Here is a 10206-nt window from a genome sequence, read left to right as displayed (position 1 = left end):
GGCGGCGTCTGTAGTCCCAGCTACTCGGGAGGCTGAGGCAGGAGAATGGCGGGAACCCGGGAGGCGGAGCTTGCAGTGAGCTGAGATCCGGCCACTGCACTCCAGCCTGGGCGACAGAGCGAGACTCCGTCTCAAAAAAAAAAAAAGGGAAATTTCCTCAATAAATGAAGAGATGTCCTTTTTGTACATCTGCATTTGTGAAAAATTTCTCTAGACCTCGTTTTTTTTAGCAACTGCATATGTGGTGGTGATCTGTTGCGATTCTTAATTGAGCCCGTCAGAAGACGTAGGTTGTTCATCCTGGCTTTTCGGAAGACTGCAGTTATGAAGCCGGGCGCACGCAATTCCCACCTAAGTGATAGGTGTTCACGCAGTTCACGCATTTCCTCTGTCAACATTTTTTTTTTTTTCTTTTTTTGAGACGGAGTCTCGCTCTGTCGCCTGGGCTGGAGTGCAGTGGCGCCATCTCGACTCACTGCAGCCTCCGCCTCCCGGGTTCACGCCATTCTCCTGCCTCAGTCTCCAGAGTAGCTGGGATTACAGGTGCCTGCCACCATGCCTGGCTAATTTTTTTGTATTTTTAGTAGAGACGTGGTTTCACCGTGTTCGCCAGGATGGTCTCGATCTCCCGACCTCATGATTCACCCGCCTCGGCCTCCGGAAGTGCTGGGATTACAGGCGTGAGCCACCGCGCCCGGACTCAACATACTTCTTTACAAATACAGTTCATCTGCGCATAACTGTAGTTGGTATGACTGTTTACACTTGCAGAAACATGGATGTGTTTGGACATTATTGTCTATTTTATCATGTAAAGTGGCCTATGATGTGTTCTGTCATGTTTTTATGTTTCTCAAATAAATTCCCTTTAAAAATGTAAATAAATGGCCGGGCATGGTGGCTCATGCCTGTAATCCCAGCACTTTGGGAGGCTGAGGCTGGCAGATCACCTGAATTCGGGAGTTTGAGACCAGCCTAACCAACATGGAGAAACCCCGTCTCTACTAAAAATACAAAAGTAGCCGGGTGTGGTGGCGCATGCCTGTAATCCCAGCTACTCAGAGGGCTGAGGCAGGAGAATTGTTTGAACCCAGGAGGCAGAAGTTGCAGTGAGCCGAGATGGTGCCGTTGTACTCCAGCCTGGGCAACAAGAGCGAAACTCCGTCTCAAAAAAAAGAAAAGTACATAAATATCCTTTAAAGAATTTTAACATTTTTTCCAGAATTATATTTTCAGAATTTTGATTTTTTGGGATTTCAGCATTCAGGATTGTGTCTCTCTGGGCTGTGATCAGCTCATGTCTGGGATGAGGTAGGAGCCTTGGTGGGGTGCAGGGAGATCAGATGAGGGGTAGGAGCAGGACCAGCAAGGCAGGCGGTGGTCAGAGCACTCAGGCCTTGGTGGTGAGTGAAGCCTGTTGGAGGATACTGAGCAGCGGCAGCAACAAGACCGGATTGTTCTAGAAGACTGTCTGGGCTGCTGTGTGGAGGACATGTTTGAGACTGGACTTAGGGAGGGTGGGGAGTCAGTGGGCTCGATGTGCACGTGAATGCCTGAGGGAAATGGAGGCTCACACTAAGACATTTGGCCTGAGCAGCTGAGAGGGGCTGCGGAAGGTTGAAGGGGGCACCACAGGGCCTTGGAAACTTGACCATGAGGTGGGTATAAAGGCTAGTGGTCAACAGATCCCAGCGATTGTGACTGACAAGCAACAGCTGGGCTGTCAGGCCATCTGGACCAGGGCCAAATGAGGTCTGGAGCGGGTGGGTGGAAAGACCGAGAGCGGTCTGGGGCCATGAGGTCAGGCAAGGCCTGGACGAGGTGAAAAAAACCAGGAGCTCAGAGACCAGCAACCAAAGAGAAAAAGTTTGCAGAAGATGCCAGAGAACTGTTCTTTGCATGTGGTGGAAGGGAGGCCTCGGGGGCACAGGGCACAGGATGCCTGGGGCAGTGCGCACAGACTCTCCCGGGGGTGGGGGTGGGAGTTTGCACTGAGGGAAGGTGTGGGTGAAACTGTCTCCCGGAGAGCAGGAAAACAATTTTATTAGTAAGTGTTTGCTGCGGGAAGGAATGAACCACTCATTATCTGCAGAAGAGGCTGGGAGACTGGGCCAGAGCCCAACTAACCCAGCACATCTGTCCCTGGGCGCCTTGACCTACCTGTGCGCCCCAAGGGAAGGAACCTGGGGTCGGACAGAACCCCCTGCCCACAGCCAGCAGTCAGAAACTGCTGAACTCCTTCCCACCAGGTAGCCTGGCATTCTCAGAGGAACAGAGGCTGCCTCCTCAGACATCATGAGGTGACCTGAGTGCAGCTGAGCTCCCAACTCTGGGTCACTCTGTGGTAACGCATCACGCAAGAATGTTCAGCAGCTCACCCAGGAATCCAAAATTTGAGAATCTGAAAATAGCTCTACATAGTACTGCATGGCTGGCACCTCAGATATTTAGGGCTTCAAAAGTATGTCACTTTCCCCCCAGCATTCTCTCTTTTTTTTTTTTTTTTTTTTTTTGAGACGGAGTCTCTGTCGCCCAGGCTGGAGTGCAGTGGTGCAACCTCCGCCTCTCAGGTTCAAGTGATTCTCTGGCCTCAGCCTCCCAAGCAGCTGGAACTGCAGGCGTGAGCCACTGTGCCCAGCTAATTTTTTGTATTTTTAGTAGAGATGGGGTTTCACCATGTTAGCCAGGATGGTCTCAATCTCCTGACCTCGTGATCTGCCCGCCTCAGCCTCCCAAAGTGCTGGGATTACAGGTGTGAGCCACCGCGCCCGGCCCCCGCTTGCATTCTCAAATCTGACTTCCTGGCCCTGCTCCTTTGTGGAGGTCATTTTTCACATTTTTCTTTTTTTTTTAATTAAAAAAAATTTTTTTTTTGAGACAGAGTCTCCCTTTGTAGCCCAGGTGGAGTGCAGTGGCATGATCTCGGTTCACTGCAAGCTCCACCTTCTGGGTTCACGCCATTCTCCTGCCTCAGCCTCCCGAGTAGCTGGGACTACAGGCACCTGCCACCACGCCCGGCTAAATTTTTGTACTTTTAGTAGAGACGGGGTTTCACTGCGTTAGCCAGGATGGTCTCGATCTCCTGACCTCGTGATCCACCTGCTTCGGCCTCCCAAACATTTTTCACATTTTTCACAAAGAAATGAAAGCCCTTTCCAGAGGGGTCACAGCTCCCCACACTGCGACTGCTTTACTTGATGTCACATCAGGGAGTGCCAGGCTGGGGCTGCTGGTCTGAGGCTGGTTCTCCCCAGTTCCAAGCAGGCGTCCTTTCTGCCAAGCCCTGTGACAGGAGGGGACAGCTGCAGCTCCCCCTTCAGCTATAAAAAGCCCCAACACCTAAGCAAGCCGAGGATATGCCGAGAGGAGGACACGCCAGGGAAACCCAGCTGGGACTCAGGAAGGACCTTGACCCCAGAACCATTCTGAGGCTGCCCGCTGCCCTCAGGCTGCTCCAAGCCCCGCTGAGGCGTTGGACAGTTCCGAAGGCCCACATCTCTCCAAGCGGCCAAAACACCCACCTCTCCCGTGGTAAATGACCTCCAAGGTAGCAGCAAGCTGTCTTGAGAACTCAGCCCATTCCCTGGGTTTTGGGGTGACACAGAAGTCCAGGATGGAAAAAGGGAGAGGTGACCATAGCCCTGGGGCTCAGCCATGACTGACAGTGTCTGAACGCCAGGAAAGGGGTCTTTGCAGCCATCACCTGCAGACCAGGCTTCCAAATGGGCAGCAGAGTCAACAGTGGGGAGGGGGCTCCCAGTTCTGAGGCTCTGCTCACTGGCCAGAGATGGGTGCTAGGCTGAGCCCGGAGGCTTGGTGGATCCATTAACTTCATCCCCTTACACAGGAAGAGGAGGGCTGCTTTGAGGGTCAGATGAGAGCACAGGTGAAAACTAAAACCTAAGTTAACCATTTCCACTCTTGGAGAACAAATGTCTGTTTTCAGCAGAAATAAATCAAGGTCAAGAAAGTCATTTGCCCAAGGTCGTACAGCTAAGACCTGAACCTAGACTAAGGTCCTCATTCTAGCCCAGATTTGCTCTTAAACCTCTGGGGCTAAAGTCAAAAGTAAGAACTGGTCTCCAACCTGGCATCTGATTCAGCTTCAGGAAATGGTGGGAGGACTGGGCCCAGGCTGATTCGGAGAAAACTGAGGGTGAAATGTGGCTGGTGCCTCCGAACCTGGCCACTGGAGAACAGAGGGCTCCAGATGGGGTCTCGTTGCACATGCAGAGCACGGGGAATCTGACCTCTTCCCAGCCCTCTGAACGGGACTGCCATTGAGAGAAAGGGCCGTGTACTTGTTTGCCTGCGACTTAAAATGTTGGTTGTTTCTGCTGTTCTGTACACACTCTGACATGCACAGCCACAGGTGACCAGGAGCATGCACATCATGTCTGAGACTGGTCTGCCCAGCGTGAACTGTGGCCTTGCTACAAGGCACACGCAGCCAGGGAGGCTCTTGGCCAGACCGACTGGGCTGCAACAGGCGGCCCACTCCAAGGCTCCTGGTCTCTGAGGTCGTCCTCCCGGATGAGGGCCAGAGGCTGCCAGACGTGTTGATGACAGTGGTTACTTACTGCTCACAACTACACACAAGTTTGAAGGCAGATGGCGATCACATGGCTAGGGGAGGGGGGCCAGGGGCAGTCTGTCTCCCAAATCCCAAAATGTGGGACCTGAGGGACAGAGGGCAGGCAGGCAACCTCCCTTATTGGCCCAGGCCTGACTCCCCTACCAGCTTAGTGGGCTCGTGGGTACTTTCCTCCATCAGGAGCAGGCTGTGGGGCTCTCACTCATATTCATCAGCTTCCTGGTTCCTGGAGGCTGGGTCTCACCTGCCTGGAGAGCTACAAGAGCTCCATGCTGTCACTGCAGGCACAGGACTGAAAGATCGCATTAAACTGTCTTTCCACCTAATGTTCACTTTGTGATTCTTTGTGTATGTGCACCTCCACTCCCAGACGAGGCACCTCAAGGTGGTTTCCTTTACACGCCCAGTCCCAGAGATGGCTCATGTCAGCACTGGGGCACACTGGGTCACAGACGCTGGTGGCTATTTGATTGATGAGTGGTGACAAGGATGTGGATGGATGCCTGGGTTGGGGCAGGTACCTGAGAGGGCTGGAGAAGGGAGTGGATACCCCTGGGTCTCTCTTGACTAACAATAAACACAGGCTTCCTCGGTAGCCCTTGGTGCTGGCTTCTGCCCAGTCTACAGTCTACTGTAGGTGCAGGGAGGAGAAGGGCCGAGGCTACCCCCACCACGTCTTCCCAAGGTTCCAACTCATGCTTTTTAACCTCCAGGCACAGGCTTGGCCTGGAAGCTAAGCCCGAGAAAACAGAGCCACGAGAAGAACAAAGCAGAGGTGTTTATTGTAGGAACATTCTCAAACCACAATGGAAAAGATGTCCGTACAGGTGGATGGGGATGGAGATCAACCTCGGAGTACACGGACTTTAGGGGAATTCCTGCCTCACGCGTTCTCTCTCTCCCTTATCACCTAAGACCCAGAGACCCCCACCCACTGCAGGAGAGACCCACAAAGAAGCCTTCTCCCTGTGGCCTGGCCCCCATCAGGGACAGTCCTGTTTTTAGAGCAAGAACAGTCTGTACTTCAGACAGGATCCCAACCCCCACCCAAATTCAATGTCGACCGTCTGAGCAGCCAGCTTCATCAGCTGCAAACGCCTCTCTCAGGTGGTCAAAGGAGACACGACAGGGAACCAGGGGGCCCTAGGTGAGGATGTCATGGGCCTGGTGCTCCACCAGCATCTCCATGCTCTTCACATCCGTGCACCAGAACTCCAGGCGGTCCTTCATTCCCTTGATCTGAAATCAGATCCGGACACAAGGGGCATTAAGACACACAGGAGTCACAGGCCAAGTGGCCGCCACAGCACCTGACGGGGCGGCTCTGCATCTCCAGCTGACTCTCTAGGGCAGCTCCAATAAAGAGGACGTCTGAGCTGGGGGAGTGTGACAGGACTTCCCGGGTTAATTCTTATCACAAGGACATTAGAAAAAACTTGCATGAAAGAAAGCAGACAAGAATAGAGGAAATCCACAGCATTACGTTTCCAGCAAATGTAAGATGGACGTGAGCTCAAATCACAGAACCAGGAAGGTATTTGATCGGAGTACCTCTCTTAAGATTAAGAAGCACCATCAGCATAACTAGCACTATTGTAATAATAAGCTTTTAAATGCAGGGTTCAAATCCCAGGCTTGCATTAAATTAAGCTCTTAGAAAAACCCAACAGCAGTAATTCATTCTCCAAAACCTCTTGTCTAATAATGCTTTCTTCCCACATGGCTCCCATCCAAATGAAACTAAGACAGTATAGATACAACCCCCAAAACCCAGAGGTGAATAATGGTTTTCAAACACAACACCTGCTGCAAATCCAACACTCGGGGCTGCACCCAGGTCATGTGGACGCGTCTGTCCACCTCGTCTATACTGCCTTTCACCAGCCCCACCGAAAGGGCCTTCATCACCAGGAGCTCCACCTGTGCAGAGACGGAGGCTTGTGTAAGACAGGATAGCCTGACACACCCCAGGGACCCAGATGGCTTCTCCCGTCGCTTTTTACTGTCCAGGGAGCACAGCGCTCACCCAAGAGCCTTGACTCCTCCACATGGCAGCTTTGCTGCTCTAACACCCTGAGCCTAGGGACCATACCTCATTCACTGTGATTTTAGCACTTTTGGCAATTTCTTCAAAAGTAAGTTGTCTGTGATTGGCAGGTCGTGTGAAAGTCATCTGGAAAAAATTTTATTAACTATTTAAAACGATTTTTCCTAATAAAAATAGAGAACTGATAAGAATGTTTTGTCAATATGGGTTCTTAAAATAGAGATCTTATTAGTACCCCATATACTAAAAAGTTCCCTAATATTAGACTTATATCTTGTTAAGAACAAGCTTTCAATGCTTACATAAGAAGGATAACAGCAAAATGCCTTACAGGAATTTTTGACAGTAGCCATTATTCAATCCCCGAACAAGTACTTGAGGCCACAATTTGGCCTCAAACCACAGGGTTGACCACGGGAAACCAGAAATGTAAGGGCCACTTCCTCAAGAAGCTTAAGTTCTAGTGGGGAAAGACAGATGTGTGTGTCAACAGGAAGCGACATGCAACGAGGAGGCAACTGCATCATGGTGAGAGGGGCAGTTACTTCATCTCAGTTCAGATGGTCAGGGAAGGCCTCAGCGGGGTGGCAGTGGGGTGGGAGGGTGTTGTCTGAGCTAAGACCCAAATATAAACGTAAAAAAGCAAGTGCTGGCAACGGGAGAGGAAGGTGGTGAAGAGACTGACGTCCAGCTGAAGCAGCACCACTGAAAGCGCAAACCGCTCAGGACAGGCTTGGAGAGGGCAGCGCCCCCACCTGACCAAAATCGGAAACCACAGACAAAGTGGCTCCCGGGTGTCTGCTTACCTCCATGAGGCACAACAACTGAATTTTCCTCAGAAGCTGGGCTTCGTTAGCTGCTAAATCAGGCTGTAAAGTACAGAAAGACAGAACAATGTCTTCCATGTTTGTGCTTATCCGTTACCTAACTGGGGCTCTGGAATTCGCTAACAGTAGACCAAACAAAAAGCAGCTAAGCAGATCCAAACATCTCACACTGCAGACTGCTGAAGCTCATCCACATCTTCTTCATTCTTCTTAGGAAATCTAACTGGGAGACTTTGTCAAGGCAAGGAATTTACAAGGTAGGATCTGTATGAATGCTGCAAACACCATTAGGCAAGGCCACAGGGTACCGGCATTTCGAGAAGACTCTCCTGGTCAAGGGGCTGTCGGGAAGGACACACCCAACAGCCCAGGAGGCTTCCCTCAGGGGCTGCTGCCTGCTCAGTGCCAGGGGAGTCCCTCTGAGGAAAAGCTTCCTTAATTTCTAGAGACTTGTTCCGAATCAAAAGAGCAAGTTATATATTTATAATGAAAAATATCATTGTCATGAGAAGCAGAATATACCCTTCTGCAAGACGTGCATCATCTCTTCTTATAGATCAAAACGTTACTTAAACCAAGGAGACTTGTTTTTTTAATTCAAATAGCAACTCATATCCTGACACAGGCAGCCCCACTAGGGACACCTCTGCCTCAAGCACTGGACAGGCCAAGCTCTGTAGAAAGGGCACTTCCTGTCCAGACAGGCTTTGCTGCCTGAACAGATGCTGCCAACATACATCTACGAATTTTTTTCCTTTAAATTGCTGTAACTAGCCATCTTCCTTTCTGAGTGGCAAATTTTTTTGAGACATCAGTAAATAACCAGACCACAGTTAGGTCTGGCTGCATCTGTGCTTTCTGCCTCTTCACAGTGCCCTCATCTATATCCACCCTGCTCCACTATGCGGGAATTTTACACGTTTATGTTAAACTGAGAAAACTGAAAGTTTCAGAAAAATACAAAAATAACAGCCATAATTCCTACCACAGTTAACATTTTATTAATATTTACTTCTAATAATCTCATTAAAAAAGAACATACCTCACCATTAAAGCTCAAGTCCTTGTTTAAGTACCTTTCCCCAACTCCCACCTTCCAGAGGCACCTTCACCCAGTGCCCCCCTCCCCTCGCACTGAGGTGAACTGGCTGTTCTCCCTGCACAGACCTCTCCTCCTGCGCCCACCGCTCTCCCCATCCCTGCACCCACCGCTCTCCCCCTGCACCCACCTCTGTTCCCCTCCCTGCACCCACCCCTTTTCCCCTCTCTGGACCCACTGCTCTCCCCTCCCTGCACCCACTGCTCTCCCCCTTCCTGCACCCACTGCTCTCCTCCTCCCAGTACCTACCTCTCCCCCTCCCTGCACCCACCGCTCTCCCCCTCCCTGCACCCACCGCTCTCCCCCTCCCTGCACCCATCACTCTCCTCGTGTACCCACTGCTCTCCCCATCCCTGTATCCACTGCTCTTCCCCTCCCTATACCCAACCCTCTCCTGGTCTCTGCACCAGGCACTTGTTCCTCCTTCATTCCACGCTCTCTCCCACCCACTCATGTTAGCCTCACACATTCCTCCTTCAGTTCAGCAAAGATACTAACATTTTCCTTTTCCTCCGCTGAGTGCCCTCTTCCCACACCTCTTCACTCATTCCTAAGGTCACACAGACCTTAGGTCACTATGACTTCTACGCCTTCTGTGAGACCCTCTCCATCCAGCACAGATGCAGGACCCACATTCGATTCTGTTTTCTCAGAACACCCTCACTCTTCGTCTGCAGCACTAAAACTGCAGCTAACCGACCACTTAACTCTCTGCTCTGTGAGAGCAAGGACTAGCCTATCTCGGTCTCCTCTGTGCCCAGTTCCTTCCTGTGTGCCTAGGGAAGACGCTCAATGAACATCGGTTGTATGAGTGAGTAGATACACAGGGGAAGAACGGCTGGGACATCCTCGGAGCCATACCTGCTGGCCCCAGGCAGTCTTCAGAGTCTGGAACCTCTCTACGTTGCCACTGTTGAAGGCATAGAGAGTGTCAATCAGCCACTGCCGGTCAGTGTTCCGCAGGGACTCCAGCACGGGGTGCATGAGCTGTGGGGATGGAGACGGTCAGCACGGACTGCATGAGCTGTGGGGATGTGGACGGTCAGCACGGGGTGCATGAGCTGTGGGGATGTGGACGGTCAGCACGGGGGTGCATGAGCTGTGGGGATGTGGACGGTCAGCACGGGGTGCATGAGCTGTGGGGATGTGGACGGTCAGCACGGGGGTGCATGAGCTGTGGGGATGGGGACGGTCAGCACGGGGTGCATGAGCTGTGGGGATGGGGACGGTCAGCACGGGGTGCATGAGCTGTGGGGATGGGGACGGTCAGCACGGGGGTGCATGAGCTGTGGGGATGGGGACGGTCAGCACGGACTGCATGAGCTGTGGGGATGGGGACGGTCAGCACGGGGTGCATGAGCTGTGGGGATGTGGACGGTCAGCACGGGGGTGCATGAGCTGTGGGGATGGGGACGGTCAGCACGGGGTGCATGAGCTGTGGGGATGGGGACGGTCAGCACGGGGTGCATGAGCTGTGGGGATGGGGACGGTCAGCACGGGGTGCATGAGCTGTGGGGATGGGGACGGTCAGCACGGGGTGCATGAGCTGTGGGGATGGGGACGGTCAGCACGGGGTGCATGAGCTGTGGGGATGGGGACGGTCAGCACGGGGTGCATGAGCTGTGGGGATGGGGACGGT

At 52.3% G+C, this 10206-nt stretch overlaps 2 protein-coding genes across 3 annotated transcripts in view; one reads left to right on the top strand and one right to left on the bottom strand.

Moving 5' to 3' along the window:
• The first annotated feature begins 3079 nt into the window (after window positions 1-3079).
• On the top strand, window positions 3080-5354 carry LOC117081585 (cytochrome c oxidase subunit 8B, mitochondrial-like). The gene is given in 3 exon segments (XM_033207722.1): window positions 3080-3499; window positions 3501-3531; window positions 4775-5354. Coding segments are annotated over 3 exon segments (303 nt in total). The 5' UTR covers window positions 3080-3356; the 3' UTR covers window positions 4904-5354.
• PSMD13 (proteasome 26S subunit, non-ATPase 13) overlaps window positions 5355-10206 on the bottom strand; it is a 17569-nt gene continuing 12717 nt past the window's right edge. For both annotated transcript variants that reach the window (XM_033207718.1, XM_033207719.1), the window contains exons 9-13: window positions 9429-9554; window positions 7448-7510; window positions 6687-6767; window positions 6398-6514; window positions 5355-5833 (exon numbers count right to left, since the gene is read on the bottom strand). In XM_033207718.1, the coding sequence (XP_033063609.1) occupies window positions 5738-5833; window positions 6398-6514; window positions 6687-6767; window positions 7448-7510; window positions 9429-9554 (483 nt within the window). In that variant the 3' untranslated portion in view covers window positions 5355-5737. The remainder of the gene's footprint in view (window positions 5834-6397; window positions 6515-6686; window positions 6768-7447; window positions 7511-9428; window positions 9555-10206) is intronic.

Source organism: Trachypithecus francoisi, unplaced genomic scaffold (genome assembly GCF_009764315.1).
Source record: "Trachypithecus francoisi isolate TF-2019V2 unplaced genomic scaffold, Tfra_2.0 Lachesis_group8, whole genome shotgun sequence".
Classification (NCBI taxonomy): domain Eukaryota; kingdom Metazoa; phylum Chordata; class Mammalia; order Primates; family Cercopithecidae; genus Trachypithecus; species Trachypithecus francoisi.
This window is presented reverse-complemented; position numbering and strand designations above follow the sequence as displayed.